Raw genomic sequence first — 16,744 nt, 5'->3', positions numbered from 1 at the left:
TTAGTTTTTAAGTTTACGTTAATTTTATTTTATCTAGATATATATATATATATATATATATATATATAAGTTTATTTTTTACATGATATGTTGCTCGAGTATATATTGCTCTTAATATTGTAGACAAATCTTTCTTGTGTATCCGGAAAGAAAAGAAAGAGAAAATTCTTTAAAATTAATAGATATTTGAAGACTTAAATCTTTAATTCTCTAAATTCTTAGATCACAAAATTTTTATATTTTTGGATCTTTTAGATGTATATTACACGCAATCTCTATATAGTTTTAAAGAGAGATTCCACTTTAATTAAAATTAAGTATTTCAATTAAGTAAAAGAGTCAGTTTATAATTAATAATAAGATCAGCTTTGAATATGAAACCAAATTTAATTTTGAGGCCGAATCCCGCAAATTACATACTTACTTCAGTTACTTCATTCTTGCATCGAAAATCGAATGCCTCAATTTTCTTTGTGGATAAAGAGACCCAATATTTCTCTCGACTAGTCGAGGTCGCTTAATGATTCCGAGAGCATGTTCAACGCCGAAAATACTTCCATTGACTTAGTGTGGGGTGCGACCGTATGGAAGATTGAGAGCGGGACTACGACTTTGTGACGAAGTGCAGAACGACCTTAGCTTGACAGCTGGCGCATCCGTTTCGTTTATAGTTGCCTCTGCTTGACAGGTATGCGAGAATCGTCTTAACGCATTGTTATTTTCGGCCTACGGCGTCGTGAAATGCGAGAATCGAGAGGGAAAAGATACGCGTATCTTTTTTTAAATCAGTATATGCATCGGCCAATGCAAGTGCAGTGGAGATGGCAAATCTCAAAAGTATCCGTTATGCATATAAATCCATTGAATGTATGTAATAATGATTTATATATTTCCTAAAAGAGCGGTACATTTATTAATACTGCAGAATTTTTGTTCTCATTCTTATTTTTAATGAAGAAAGTAAATGTATTTTTATTTTTTTCGAAAATATAAAATTTTAAAAGCTTAAATCCACGAATCCAAAAATATAAAATAGAAAATTCTAAATGCAAAACCTAAGAGTCTAAGAATATAAATATAAAAATGTTTAAGAATTTAAAAATTTATAAATTCAAATTGTCTTTGTTTCTATTTACAAATTTATGTAGCTTAATTATGGAGAAGAAAAGAAAAATTACTTGAAAAGAAGATTAAATATAATTGAGGCTTAGCAGCAAAAATAATGCTTTTTATGTTCATTTAGTCTGCCAATGATCTCGTTGGAAGCAATCTGTTTCTAGCAAGCTACTCTAAAGTGATTAAAGTGCGAAGAAAAATAAACAGAGCTGAGATGATTCAATTATCGCCTTTGCATCACAGTACCATAAGTCCCATAAAAATTTAGTTTGCATATTTTAAAATCTTTTGAATTGAGCCTTATTTTATCATTAATTTTATGAATTTATAATGTCTTCTTTACATTTCGTTTTTATTTAATATAAAAACTCCTGATATTTTCGTCAAACATTTCATTATAAACACAAATGTCCGTTTTTATTTCAATGTTATTTTAATGTTATTAATATCAATGTTATCTTTAATATCGATAAAAAAAATGACAGTGCGCGTGACAAAAAAAAAACAGATAATAACAATCAACAATATTCATAAATGCTCAGTATCAATATGTTGCGTACACAGAGTTGCCACAGAAAATAAATTTTGAAATTCCCTGTCTTTTCCAGGTTTCCCAGATGAAAATTTAGATAGAAAATTTAAATAGAAAATTTTTCATGAGTAATATATTATTATATATTTTATCCCGTTACATCTAACGGGAAAAACGCTACGAACTTTTTCCCACACCTAATATGTAAATTTTTACATTTAGACTCAAGGTTTGTAGGAAAGCTAGTCTACATTATTAAAAACAATGGAAACAAAGCTTAGTACAATTTTGGATGCAAATTCAAGTAAAAAATAAATTAATTTTGGAAAAAAGAATGTAGTCATGACGAAAAAGTGGAGTCAAATGAAAATATTGAATAAAATATATTGAATAAAATATAAATTTTAATTATTTTATTAAAATCGTTCAAAGTGCACAAGTTTTGAATTTGACTATAAATGTCAGACACACTATTTAAAAAATTATAACAATTATTTGGAATAGGAGCAGTTTCAGATCAATTGTGAACAAATTTCGAAATTCTAGACTTTTTTACATTTTCCTGGTTTTCCAGATTTGTGGCAACATCTCTTGCTACATTTTTTTTCATTTCAAAATATGTCTTTTTAAAATTTAGTTTCTTTTAAAGATACACAGATGAATTGTTTCTTGTCTCTATAACATATAGTAAGAATTTTGTGACTACACAATGCGAGACGCAGCTTAAAATCGAAACGGAGCTTTATCCAATATTAGAACAAGAATGTGTCTAACAAGTTCACGCGAAATTCTATTACAGGGTTAAAGCACCGCAATGCTCGCCTTCGCGTATATGCACCAAGGATATCGCGTATATAACGCAGTCCTATCTTGACGCGACATGCAAAATGCAGTGTCACACGACACCGACTGATCCGAAAACGCGACCGTCTATGAACCTCACGATGTAAACCTCAATGTCCCCGAGACTTGTTGCACGTCTTTGGATCGGAAGACATTCTTTGAATCTATGAATGTATCTTTTCTAGCATTTCTTCGGATCTTTACGGTTCTCAATGTTTTTATTTTTTTCATCAAGGATATATATATATATATATATTATTTTTTTTTTTTCACCGAAAGTATAAATTCTAATTATTTTTTGCAGAGATTATATTTGATATATCCTTCAATTCCTTGATTACATTCCTTGATTGTTTCTTAAATCTTTCAATATTAATTTTACATTCCTTGAAAGTCGAGCAGTTTTCTTTAAATAATAATAAAATATTTTCATAATAATTATAATAATTATAATAAGAATAATAATTATATTATAACTACCATAATAAGATTCCTTCTAATAAAATAACTTAAACGATAATAAATAAATTAATTTAGGGCATTAAGAATCCGCGCTGTAGTCGATGAGCTTAAATCACTGGACGAACTTAAGTATACTTAAATGCATTTAACATATTGAGTACAAGTTCGTTTCGACTAAATTCTAACCTTCTTCAGCTTAATAATAGAAACATTTATACACGTGGAAAACTGACTAGACTATTCCAGTTTAACACGTGGCTCGCAACCGATAAGATCATTGTTTAGCTCAATTTATATCATCGACATTTCTACTATTCGTTAAAGTGGATATTTTTATAATTTTGGAATTTAAACTGTGAAATTTACTTCTGTATTCGCTTCTTGAGATCTCGATTTCCATGAGACTATTCAAGGTATTAACTGATCATGGATAATAACTAGGAGATAACCAAAGGTTTTCCACGTGTAAACGTTTCTATTGTCAACGATGTCAAGCTGAAGAAGGCTAGAATTTAGTCGAAATATACTTGTACTCAATAATGTTAAAGTATACTGAGGCTCGTCCAGCGCACCGATTTAAGCGCACCGACTACAGCGCGGATTCCTAAATTAATTTATTTATGAAATAATTATATTCTTCATTATTATTGCAGAATTATTGACATCATTACAAAAAAAAAAACTCGGATTCTCGAACGTATTTATAATTAAATCGCTTATAAGTTTTTATTTGTACAAATTTATTCGGTTGGTATGCAACTAAAAATATTATATTGTACTTGTTGCGAAGTGTTACATGTGTCACAATTATAAAATTAACAAAATATTGTTGCGTAAAGCAGATAATTTTTTTATAAAACAGTCGGCTGGTTGCGCGGAATGCTTCGAGAAAATCGGGCAAAGCCCTCTATAGAATAACAAGGGGGATGCATATCCCCGTGAACGCCACGCACGGTCGTATGCATCACGCTGCTGTCGTTGCCGCCACCGCTTTTCGATGAATCGATTCCGATCCACGAAGCATGAAAAAATGTGCTTGGTAAAAAAGGATGAATAAAAAAAAGAATAGCTACGAGAGAGCGAAGTATGTATATACATACATGCAGACGAGGAAGGTGGAAAAACGATGCCAGCTTCGAAAATGTTGGCAAAGCTGCTTGCAGTGCATGGATGAGTTTATTGACTCCCCCTCGCAAGTATTTTCAGCAATATCACTCGGTTATTTCTCGTTAGACCGATCGATTTTGCGAAATCTTTATAAAAATAAATTTTGATAACATTTTTAAAGCTACATTATGCTTCGTTTAATCATCTTCATTTACATCCAAAAAAATAGATATCAGAAATCTATAGAAATTTCAAGCTTTTCGAAAGCATTTTAAATTCTTAAATTTTGAAATATTTATTCTCAGATTCTTAAATCTTTTTTTATACTTTATAATTACTGAATTTTTCGTGTTGTAATTTTTTAGACTTATACATAGATTTTTGAATCCTAAGTGTATTATTAACATATACTTTTTATGTGCAGGGAATTAAACTTAACTGGATCTGCAGTGGTAGTTCGCGCAGAATCGAATGAGATTTCCCTGACGAATTTAAAGGTATCATCGAGCAAGGTTGGGGACAGTCGCGAAAGAACTCGGAGATATGATTTCGATTACTGCTTCGATTCATCGGATCCTGAGGCGAAGAATTACGCCACTCAAGCGACGATCTACGAGACACTCGGCCAGTCCATCTTGGATGCCATGTTTTCTGGATACAATTCTTGCTTAATTGCTTACGGACAGAGTGCATCAGGCAAAACCTACACCATGATGGGCACGAAGGTGTATAGTTGCCGTATTTTATTACAATAATAATAATAAAATTATAATAATAATAAAATTATATTATAATTATAATTTTCAGCTGATTATTTGAACATGAATTATCGTGGAAATTTCATTTTATATACTTCGCATATTTCATTTTGACATTTTTATTTACACTGCTTACGTACCATATTAATATAATTTTTAACATTTTTATTAGTTTGAAACTTTAAATAAATTTATTATATACATATATACATAAATTTATTTGATGTAGATTCTCATAATCGGACGTATGAATAATTGAGTGTTTTGAGCATAACTTATTTTGACTTTGTAATGAGACATGATACGAAACATAAATATGTGCATTAAATGATAATTTATAAATGAATATTATATAAACTATTATAAAATATTATATCGCATACTTAACAAAATATTAATAATATCAATTTTATTAATAATATTTTGTTTTCACATCGTGTCTAATAATTAAATAATGGATCAGAAAATGTAATTATTAACTTGTAATCTTATCAGAAAGAAATAAGAAAAGTTTTAAGTTATTATATTAACAATATATACTAACAAAATTAGCTACATCAAAATAAATTATATCAATAAGGTATTGATTTCTATGTAAAATATCTCAAAGTTTTATTCAATAGTATAGAAATAAAATGGGAAAAAATTGTTCCAAAAAGTTCGTGGCGTTTTTCTCGTTAGATGTAACGAGAAAAACGCCACGAACTTTTTCCCACACCTAATATAAGGAAAAAATTGCATTTGCGATTCCAAGCATGTTCTCATTGCCCGTTAAAATACATTTTGGATTTTATGTCTATTTTGTCAATGTTATTTTTGTGCAGTGGCATTGCAGAACTCTTTTGCCGTCTGAATAAACCGGTGATGATGTATTTACGGGTCAACGTGCAATGTGCAAATTGTTTCGATTTATCTCGTAATAAATCTGATTGGCACTTTATTTTCATTTTTGCGGGGCATAATAGACCTCCTCCATATATCGTCGACCTGTGCGCTCCGTTTCGTCGATACACCGGCGATATTATTTTCACAAGCAAAGCGCGCACTGTGCACGCGCGAGTCGAGAATTACTTTGATTTATCTCGCGTTTTATTAATATATCGCGAAATGTTATTTTTTTTTTATTTTCCGCGCACAATGCGGTAGAGCGAGCGCAATCTATTTGCTTTTATTTCAGTCAGACAGCGTTCCGTTGTCATCAGCGTTGTATCCGCTGACGTTTTCGCAATATCCACGAAAATATTCGTGCATACATGGATCTAAAAGTTTCGACTCGCAGATCCAACAAAAAATTAATTAATTTCACCGAAAAACTTTATTATCTTCCTAACCTTTTTATGAAGATCAAATAGATAATAAATTATTCAAATAGATAATAAATTATTCTATTCCTTTTGGAAATATTCTTTTCTTCGGCGATTCGAAATACTTTTATCTGTATTTTACAATCATAAATCAGCAAAATGAAGTTTTTAATGAAGCTGTACGCTGAAAATATCGATGATAAAATGCTATTGGCTCATTATATTATTGGCAAATATCTGTTTAATTAACAAGCTGTTAATTGCTATAATATGTTCCACAATTCTGATTTTATTAAACATGTGCGAATTGAGCATTGTGCGTAGAGTACCATATCGAAATGCCAATATCAAGTTTTTGAAACATAAAAATTGACAAATATTTAAAATAATATTTAATGAAATTGAGCTGTTTTACTGCTTGACTAAATTAAAAGTTTCTTGTAAGTTCAATTTTTCATACCATGGTTAACAGATTTTACATTCTCATGAATATATTTTAATTACAACGGTTATATACAAACACATTTTTTTTGATTCTCTCAAATTTCTCATAACCGATATAAGAGATTGATATTTGAATAAAAATATTGTTCTAATTTATTTATATTATTTATATGCAATTTGTACTTATTTTAATACTGTACTCATTATTTTAATTAATTAATTGTTATACATTTTCACTTTTTCTTAATAATTAATATATTTTTATACACTACCGTTATTGTTCCATCATTAATCAGTAAAATTTTAAATAATTAAAAATTATTCATTTCAGAATACTGTTCACTATCTTTACATTTCTAAACTTCGACCTCTCATAAAGTTTTTATCTTTCAGTAGTAATCTCTTCCTGAGAACATGCCAAATGTAAAATAACTTGAATATCGACGTTTCAAATGCAATAAAACTCATTATCACATCTGCACTAACACAATATAATTATTATATTAATTTAAAATCTCACTTATTTTACTATCGTATTGCCAAACAAAGTAAAATCGGCGGAATGAATTTTCCAAAAAATATTTAGTTTCCATCAACTCAAACGCTCTGATATAACATCCTCATGAAACTAGATTTTTTGCATTCTGCATAAACTGAATGCATATTTGAAGTTCAAACAGTATCGATCTGATTATTCGTCATTTTCCTTTTCCCACTTTGTATATCTTCTTCTCCATAGCAATCACATTCGCGAAATTATTATATCGTATTGCTTTAATTGGCCGACAAGAGAGAAAGAGAGCTCGTTGCCGGATCGAATCGACGTTCCATTTCTCGAAAATTTCAAACAGTAAATTGAAACTGTTTTTGCGGAATGGCGTTTAATTAAATTGTATGGCGACCTCCGCAGGCGTATTCGCGCGCGTTTGGGAGATGCATCTGGGTGCGAGGGGATGCATGGTATGGGAGTGAAAAGGTGGGTGGTGGAGAACGAGGGTGGGTGAGCAGACTTTTAAAAGCGCAGCACGTGTTGTGGCTGTACAGTACGTACTCGTTTGTCGGATTTCAATTATGAAAGAACGCTTCAAGCGCTGGTTAATAATGCATCAAATTTTGAAATTGACAAGACCCCCCTCGTTAAGGTACCGCGCGTTGTTTCCGGTCTGAATAGATTTTATTGACTGAACCTTCATTCTTTCCACAGAACAAATTCTCTCGTTTTGTTTATCCTCTTTTTTATTTCGGCCATTTGATATCTACAAAAATGCAGAGAAATGATCGATTGAGATAAACTATAGCTAATCTAGAAATATTATAATATTCTGGATAAATCTTGTCTTAAATAAAATTATTTATTGTTCTATCATATCTATCTCTTTTATGTATTATCTTATGCATTATCTTTAGATAATACTTCTATAACAATAAAAATTACAATTAAATGACAAATATTAAATTCAAACATTTTCTTCATTTTTAAATTTGCGATAATTTCATCATTATATACAACATAACTCTAATATATACGGTGCACCTATCAAAAACTTAATTTATTAAGTATTATGTTTAAAGTAAACGAACTATATCAGTATTAAAACTTTGTATTGTCTACTACTATGAAAAAAATATTAGAAATTCGAAATTTATTTTTCATATGAAAATAAACTTTTTGAAACCCTTGCATTTTTGTCTTATAGAAATAAGATATATAGCTTCTTATAAGGGGAAGGGGAGTATATACAGCTCATGAAAAATTTAAAAATAATGCAAATAAATAAGACGTAAAATGACATAATAACTTATAAAATGTATTAAAAAAGTTTTATTAAAGAATAGGAATGGTAAATATATATATGAAATAATAAATAATAATTATAATCTTCCTACATATATTACAAGTGTTATGACATGAGGTACATATTTCATATAATGCGTTTATTGCATTTAGTGCACTGAATTCAATCTGCGCACTTTGTATGCTTTGGACATAAATCCCGCTCGCTAAAAATACCGCATATCCCAAACAGATGGGAAATACAAGACAACAAACTAAACAAATACGAAAACAAAGCACTTGTATTTTGTTATACAACACGCTTTACTATTCCACTACATGTATGTATCACGAAATAATCACTAAGTCTTTTACACGTCCTACAGTAATCATTTTATGTATAGACTTTAATTTATGATGGCGTTACTTATTACTCTCTAAATCTGAATCAATGGATAATCACTGATATCAATGCTAAATATAATCAGTGCCAAGTGGATAATCATCAAAATATTATCAGTGCCACTGATAATCAGTGAATTAAATGTGCGATACCTAATCTAGCTAATTTTTATTATGTAATCTAACTAACTCTTGTTTTAGTGCTTAAATTCAATGAATATGGTATTAGAAGATTGAAATTAACGTGCAAATATTGAAATTTTAGTTATATAATGTTCAAATATTCTTTCTTTTTTAGTTGAACTTCACTGATTATCAGTACGAAGTATGTCACTGAATAATTAGTGACTGTCCACTGATTCAGATTTAGAGAGTACAGTGACAAATCGATCCAATTCACAATAATTTCATTAATACTAACAGTAAGAAACTGAAATCGTAATACAATACTAATATAATGTAAAGGCATATAACAGAATAGTTGCGAGAAAATTATTCTCGTCCCTTCTTTTTTCTGACTTCTGCGGCGTAAATCTCAGTGCAGCGTATTTGCCGGAGTTACCTTAATCAGTTTTATTTTTGCAGGAGGACCCAGGACTGATTCCACGACTCTGTGAAGGAATCTTCTCAAAGATCGAACAGGAGAGTGAGCACGAGAAGATTTATCGAGTGACAGTTAGGTAAATGTATTATCTGACAAAAACTTTTTAAATTATTCCGAAAATAAACACGCGAAATTTTTTAAATCCTGACTTTGAAGGTAGATTTCCCATTTTTACTTCTTGCGCATAAAAAATTCGCATAAAAAAGAAATAAAATGTAATCGCTTAGCGATTCAATTTAATGCCCGCAAATTGTTGTTATTCTAAACAAATGTATCAGAAAATAAAATAATACATCTTTGATTAGTTTAATAACCATTAAAAATAAATTAGATAATATATTTCTTCATTATTACGAAGAAAATTGTAATAATCCTCGATATCCTGTGGTTAACGTGATAAGAATGTCGACGAAAATTGCGAGTTATCGATAGAAAACTTTCCGATCGCCACTTAAGATGCTCGAAGTACTTCGATACTTTGTACTAAGTATTCCGAAAGATACTTGCGAATCGCGTGCCTTTCCTTTCCCACTGGAATTTTGCCGTATCTACCACAGCTCACAGTTTCGATAAAATCTACTTGTATCCTTTATTTTCTCTATCGCCGGCGCGGTGCTTCCAGATTTTCCCTGCAAATATATTAATCTTTTTGCAAGAATCAATTTCTTTATAAACTTCTTCATTTTTCAATTCGGCAAATTTTAAATTTCCAATTGCATATATATTATTTTTATATGCAATATATATTCTACACAAAATAATTTAATTAAATATTTCAATATCATCAACAAAAATTTTTGGAAAAATAATCTTCACAAATCATAACTTCAATTCCGTATAATGTGATTTAAAAAAAAAATGTATAAAATTGATTCGTGTAGCTTGTTCTCTTTAGCTGAATATAGAATTATATATTCATACATTAATGACTGAAACTATATAATACTTTACCTATATATAATATGATGAGAGATATAATTAACGACACAACAATATAATGTTGTCGGTGATTAACATTTATGCTAGATACAATATTGTCGTTATTAGCATATATTTGCAGAATAGTGTATCAATTTAATCACGCTGCAAGGCGAACAGATAGCCTTCGGAATGCCGATAACGTGACTGCCTTGATAACTGTGGGAAAATCAACACCCTCACGTGGTGCCCTTTGCTCGCAAACACCGCACGAATACATGTACGCGAAATGTGAATACAGAATGATCGAAAAGTCACGAAACTAAAATATATACGTAATACGATAGTTACTCATTAAAAAAGTGCGTAAAAATTATTATTAACTGTTCAAATCAAATGTAATTTAAATATCTCGTTTTCCACTAGCACTACGTTTTATTTCAAAATAAAAAAATTATAGAGACAATTGTGAGCGAGAGAAACTATATATAAATAACTTTATTTCGCATATATATATATATATATATATATATAAATATATATATAAAATAGTATTTTTTAACAGAATATATAAAGATCTCTATTCACACTACCTCTCATAAAACTAGCAATATTAAAATATGTTGCTATATTCAACAATCGCGACAACTGTAACAATGGAATATTTGATTGCGTGATATATGTGTGTAACACAGGATTAGAAAAGCTTTACTTTACAAATTACTTATAAATTACTCTTTATTACAGAAATTAAGTACAATAAGTTAATTCGAGTATTTTATTTTTTATTTTTTATTTTATATTAAATTTTATCATTATTTGCTCCAATTTTGTATTAACTTTATACTCAATTTCTATAACAAATATGTATAAGATAACTTAAAAAGTAACTTATATGTAAGTAATTTTTCCAATCCTGATGTAACATATTCATATATTCAATATTAAAGTGTGTTAAAATTACCGTAATAACTATAGATTGTATATACATAAGTTTTCGATCATTCTGCATGTCGATTATCAATACTAGCAAAAACATTGATAGTTTCGGTCAAGGCCCGTCAATCGGTGAGCTTTTTATTTCTATTATCATCGATAGCTTCAAGTTCATTCCTTTCGTGTCGGCGATTACGACGTCGTTTCGCGCCTAATCGCTATCGCGAATTGTTCCTGCTTCGATACGCGCCAGCACTAGCAAGAGCCCTCCCCACAAGTGTAACAATGATAAATTGATACTGCATCGAAACTTTGCGCTGCGCAGATCGCAAAAGTCGTTTTACCAATCTATCGCCGTCGGTATGCGGATTTACTATTTATTCCGCTTTAATCACTTTTACATCGTTGTCCTGTGTATCGAAATAGTCCGCACTTGCGGGAACAAATCGCTCGCGATAATTGCCAATCGGCAAAAAAATCCGCCGAGACGCAGTGTATCGAAGTTCGTGACGCGAATAAATGGATAGTCCGACTTCGCGTATTTTTGGCAGTCGTTAAACGCGACGCTAGATGAAATCGAGGATTAGTTCGGGAAAAGCTGTAACTGCGTTGGCATAAATTCAATTCCGCAATCATTGATCGTGTTGTGAGCGTATCGAAAAGACAAACTTTGCGACAAGTTGTAGCACGAAGCTTTCGAGTTTTTCGGATGCATGCTCGTTGAATTCAATGAGTTGAACGCCGTAAAATTAATTAGGAAAGAGTTTGAAATCCAAGTCTCAGTATTTTAGATTCAAACATTAGAAAATTAAAAAATTTCAGGGCTCTTTAACGTTCTAAATATTGTAATATTTAATATTATAATATTTTTAAAAACTGCCTTAAAAATCCCTACATTTATGATTAATAAAAAATGAAAAGATAAATACTCAAAAATAGAGATGCGTACAGCGTGTCAGTCAATTATTTATAATTTCTAAGTAATAATAATCGCAATCTCACAGTAAGTGTTCTTTCGATGACTCAAGAAAATTTAGGGAGGAAAATACTGAGTTAAGTGAAGAGTTGCGATGGGCGGTGGTGGAAGGGAGAGACGATAAGCGAGCTTACGAGTCGCGAGGTTTGCAAGCGCGGTCTGTTGGCCTGGATGTGTCTTGCAAGCTCAGTGCCCCGTGACTCGCAATCCTAGACGGACGCAATCTCGCTACAGCCTGGTAAGAATTATGCACCTTGAACATCAAATGTGCACTGTATCGAACTTCCTATGTTTCTTATGTTTCACGCATTTCGACCGAAAAACACGGTAAACTTAGATTCATGGATCCTCGACTTTCCAAAACATTCCTAGACACTTGGATTCTGCAATCTTCGAATCCCGATAAATTCTTAGAATTTGAAACTCTCAAAACTCTTGAGTTGTGGATTTGTGGATCTGCAGAATTTTTATGTACTTCCTAATCTTGGATTCATTGAATTTTTAGAATTTCTAGATTCTCCTATTCCAGAATTGTTTTTCTTGTAGAATGTGTGTTTCAAAATTTTCAAAGATCTTAGAGCTTTCAGATCTTGAGATTTTTATGTTCTAAAAAATATTGAAGATCATCTTTAGAATATCAAAATCATCGAATTTCAGAATTTCTAATTTCTTAAACTTTTTTTAGTCGTATTTGTCGCTTTTTTTTCTTTCGCGCGACTCGCAGAATGAAGCAATAGTAGCCCGCGGAGTATAATTACAATTGCATGTCATCGAGAAGGGAGGGAGGATCTTTCTTTTCTCATATCTATAAAATATACACACAAAATTGTTCTTTTATCACTCTGGCATTTCACAAAACAGAACGTTTCTCATTTATACCATATAAAGAACAATATAAATATCTTGTGTGTATTAATGATGTTACAATAATTTTATTCGATATGCAATTATCAAATACTTATGAAAATAAAATAATAGAACATTATGACGTCGAGATACTTTTTAAAATTACATAAAAAATAAATCGTTTTATTATTGCCATTATTACACGCGTATAATTTCACAAATAAATTTGAACGGGTTCTCGTTCGCGTTCAATTAATATCTCTCTTTCTTTTGATAATTAAGTAAAGCATTTTATCGTGCGTATCAACGAGCGGTTAGCGAGATAAAGGATAAATGGAACACTCGGTAATGAATGAAAAAATAGATAAAAGTATTCTTTTTTCTACTTCAATCTTCCCCCTTTCGATAAAATAGTAATAACGAAAGTAAATATTCTACATATCTATATATTTAATAATATAAGACAGTAGTAGTCCCTGCATGTCAACAATAATGAATTAAAGAAAAATTCATAGTAATTAAAAGAAAGACAGCAATATATATAATTTTGATGTCGATTTCACAAGCTTATATATTAGGTTCAATACGAAAAAGAGAAATCAGTCGCGCCAGAGTTTCGTTTTGAGACCGATTCCATCGGCCCATCAGCGGCCGGACGTAAAATCGTTAAGTGGGTCAAGCAAGAAAGTTCGTCCGAGGCATTTCTACTTGCCACCGTCGACTATTTAGGGGTAAATTAAATTCAGAGGGGCGGGCGACGGGAGATAGACATGTTGCAAAAACTTTGGCGCTCGCGTTTCCTATTGAGTGAAATGCTTCTCACTAGATAATGATCGGAGAATGGTTGTGCTTAAAAGATAAAGAAAGTGTCTTCAAATCCTTCTAATATGTATCATCGTTATAAAAATAAACTGTCTACCACGCTGCGTGTGCCCAAGAATAGCGCGTGCTAATCTAAACGCGGAAGTTTCTTACCGAAACTTATGCATGTAAATTTTGTAGACATTTATTCGATAAATACGTTGGCATAACAATATATTTCTCATGGATGTAACCATATTGTTTCTTGCTATAACGTTGTATCGCAACAATCAAAATTGTTCGCCCCGATATTTCATCGGAATTAATCGTTGCGATAATGGACTGTTCGACGTGTGTAAAATGCGCGGCGCCTCGTAATTGCGATCGATATATCGGCGATGCTTGTGAAAAATCGGGGACGCGGCGAGCTTTCGACTTGAAAAAGAGCCGGAAGTCACATCAGTGAAATATCACATCGCGGATTAAATGTGTGTTAACAGCAGCACGGCACTGCTCAGCAATCGATTCCGACACGGATTCATCATTGAAACGTGCATCTATAATCGATGGACGCATTAACCCACTCGAGTCAGCTGCCCAATGTACCCGTCAAGCGTGATTGATCGGATATAAAGCTTCATCCGTAATCATCAAACAATACAGCCCAAGTGAAACGCATCGCGAATGTAACTGACGGATGAGAAATAATGTAGCGATCTGCACGTGGATGTTAATGTTTTTATACTAGAAAGGTAAGATCTATAAGCAGTCGTTAAATCTTCGCAATTAGTTGGCGATTAGTTAGTTAAATTCAAACCAAATTATTTAAGCATTAACAATCCAGTTTGATCATTTTCTAGGATCTTTATTTCCTACTTGTTGTGTATTCACATTATAATCTTAAAAGGTATTTTGTTTAATATTTTTATATTTTCTACTCAATTCATGCACAAAATCATCAAAAACAAATAAATGCACGTTCAATTTTTTATTTTTACATTAAACTTTAAAAAAGCTTTTTTGTCCAGCCGTTTTGGGACGCACAAAAAATGCAGCTATGAAAAAGAATTTCGCGATGTTATTTCGCTCGTATTGGCGAAAGGATACGAGTCGGCTTTGCATTTGCAGCAGCCTGTATCGTCGGATATTAGCGGCGATGGCGCGGTATCACGGTGGTATGATCTCGTGAATCCGAACGATAAAACGCGATGGCGTTTTGCACACAAGCATTCGCGCGATCGGGTATATGTACACACGAAACAAATACCATGTCCGTGATCTGACGAGGCGCAGAAGGTGTTGCACGCAACACGTATAAATAAGCAGCTGCCCCGATATCTATGCCTGCATGCGTGATTTTTTCGAGGGAAACGTTCGAATAATCCGCAGTTTCTATATGTGTGTCAACAAAACCATTAAACGCGTAAAATAAATTCAAAGATAGCCGAATAGCTCTTGAATTGTCTTATACCTATGTTACATAAAAGATTTTATATAATTGAATTTTTAACTTTGTATCAAAATATACAAATTCTGATTTTTTTACTTTAAATAATGTACTTTAATAATGTAGAAGATCACCAACAGTTATCTAATATATTATATAAAAGATTTTATATTATTAAATTTTTAACTTTATATCATTAAGATCTTCTCTAATGTATTAGACAACTGTCGGCGATCAATCTCATTAAAGTAATTTTATGGCATTTATAATATAAAATTCAGCATTTATAGATTTTCGAAATTTGAGATAAAGAGCAAAGTCGAGAATCTCTAAACTTTTTTCATATAGTGCTAGAATTTTGTAATAATAATATTGCAAAAATGATTATATAAAGTCTAATCTTTTAAATCGTATGATTTTTTGCGCGCATTTTAAGATATTTTCAAATTATCTGAATTTTATAAATCTGATATTTTATTCACGTAACTTCTATAAATATTATATCTGCGATTTTTCGCATTCCCGTCTGCTTTGAATTTAATCTGGGAGATTGCAAATTGAATCATATTTTGCAAAAGTATCAAAATATTAGTATCTATTAAAATATTAATTTAATTCAAACGTTGCAAATCGTAATTTATATCTATAAATTTTTAGAATTTATTGTAGATCTCGAAGAATTTTATTTTCGACATTTCCTCTTGACACGTAAAATCTTGAAATTTGAAAAGAATCATAATAACATTTTGAACCCTTGATGACGGAACCGATGTGCTTCGTGAGAACGATGAGCTCGACGTGCCGTGAAATGACACGGCGCTGAATATTGGTCTATCCTAAAGGAAGGTCGCAGGACCTCCATTGATATGTGAGACCGAATTTCATGGTTCCCGACAACACATGAGCTTGTGCTGTCTATACCGGAATTGAAGATGACGCACTTGATCATGAGAAATGTCGATAAATAAAATTCGATCGCACGAATTGCTATGCGTCGATTGATTTATCCTTGTCATATGTTTCACTGTAAAAAGAATTGGAATAGACAAAAGAGCTTAAAGAATTAAAAAGAAAAGAAAACATATCAGTTGGCAAAATGAATAAAGAAAAAAGAATGGAAAAGAGAATGAAAAAATAGAAACGAAAAGAATAAAAAAATTGCTGTCGTATGACTTGAAATGTTAATTAATATTATTTTTGTTTTTGTAATACATGTTTTTTAGAGAAAAAAATTTGAAATCAGCTAATCGAATGTTATAATTAAGGATGTTTTGTAAAATAGCTAAAAATATTAGTCAAAAAAAATCAATATCGGTCAAAAAATTTTATCATAATAAATACGTCCTAAAATTAACCGCAAAAAGCAAAAATTGTTTGGTTTTTAATGCTTTTGATTTATGCAGAGCAATTACCATATTTTGTTACAGTTTTAGATAAATAATTTTCAAACAAACAGATGGATCTCTCTCTCTCT

The 16,744-nt window shown here is 31.2% G+C and overlaps 1 protein-coding gene across 1 annotated transcript in view; it reads left to right on the top strand.

The window, feature by feature from the left end:
• LOC105624094 (centromere-associated protein E-like) overlaps positions 1-16,744 on the top strand; it is a 49,506-nt gene that overhangs the window by 2,176 nt on the left and 30,586 nt on the right. Inside the window, exons 2-3 of the mRNA XM_012205454.1 lie at positions 4,485-4,785; positions 9,328-9,422. Of these exons, the coding sequence (XP_012060844.1) occupies positions 4,485-4,785; positions 9,328-9,422 (396 nt within the window). The remainder of the gene's footprint in view (positions 1-4,484; positions 4,786-9,327; positions 9,423-16,744) is intronic.

Source organism: Atta cephalotes (genome assembly GCF_000143395.1).
Source record: "Atta cephalotes unplaced genomic scaffold scaffold00072, whole genome shotgun sequence".
Lineage (NCBI taxonomy): Eukaryota > Metazoa > Arthropoda > Insecta > Hymenoptera > Formicidae > Atta > Atta cephalotes.
The sequence above is the reverse complement of the archived record's forward strand: the minus strand, read 5'-3'. Positions and strand labels throughout refer to the sequence as shown.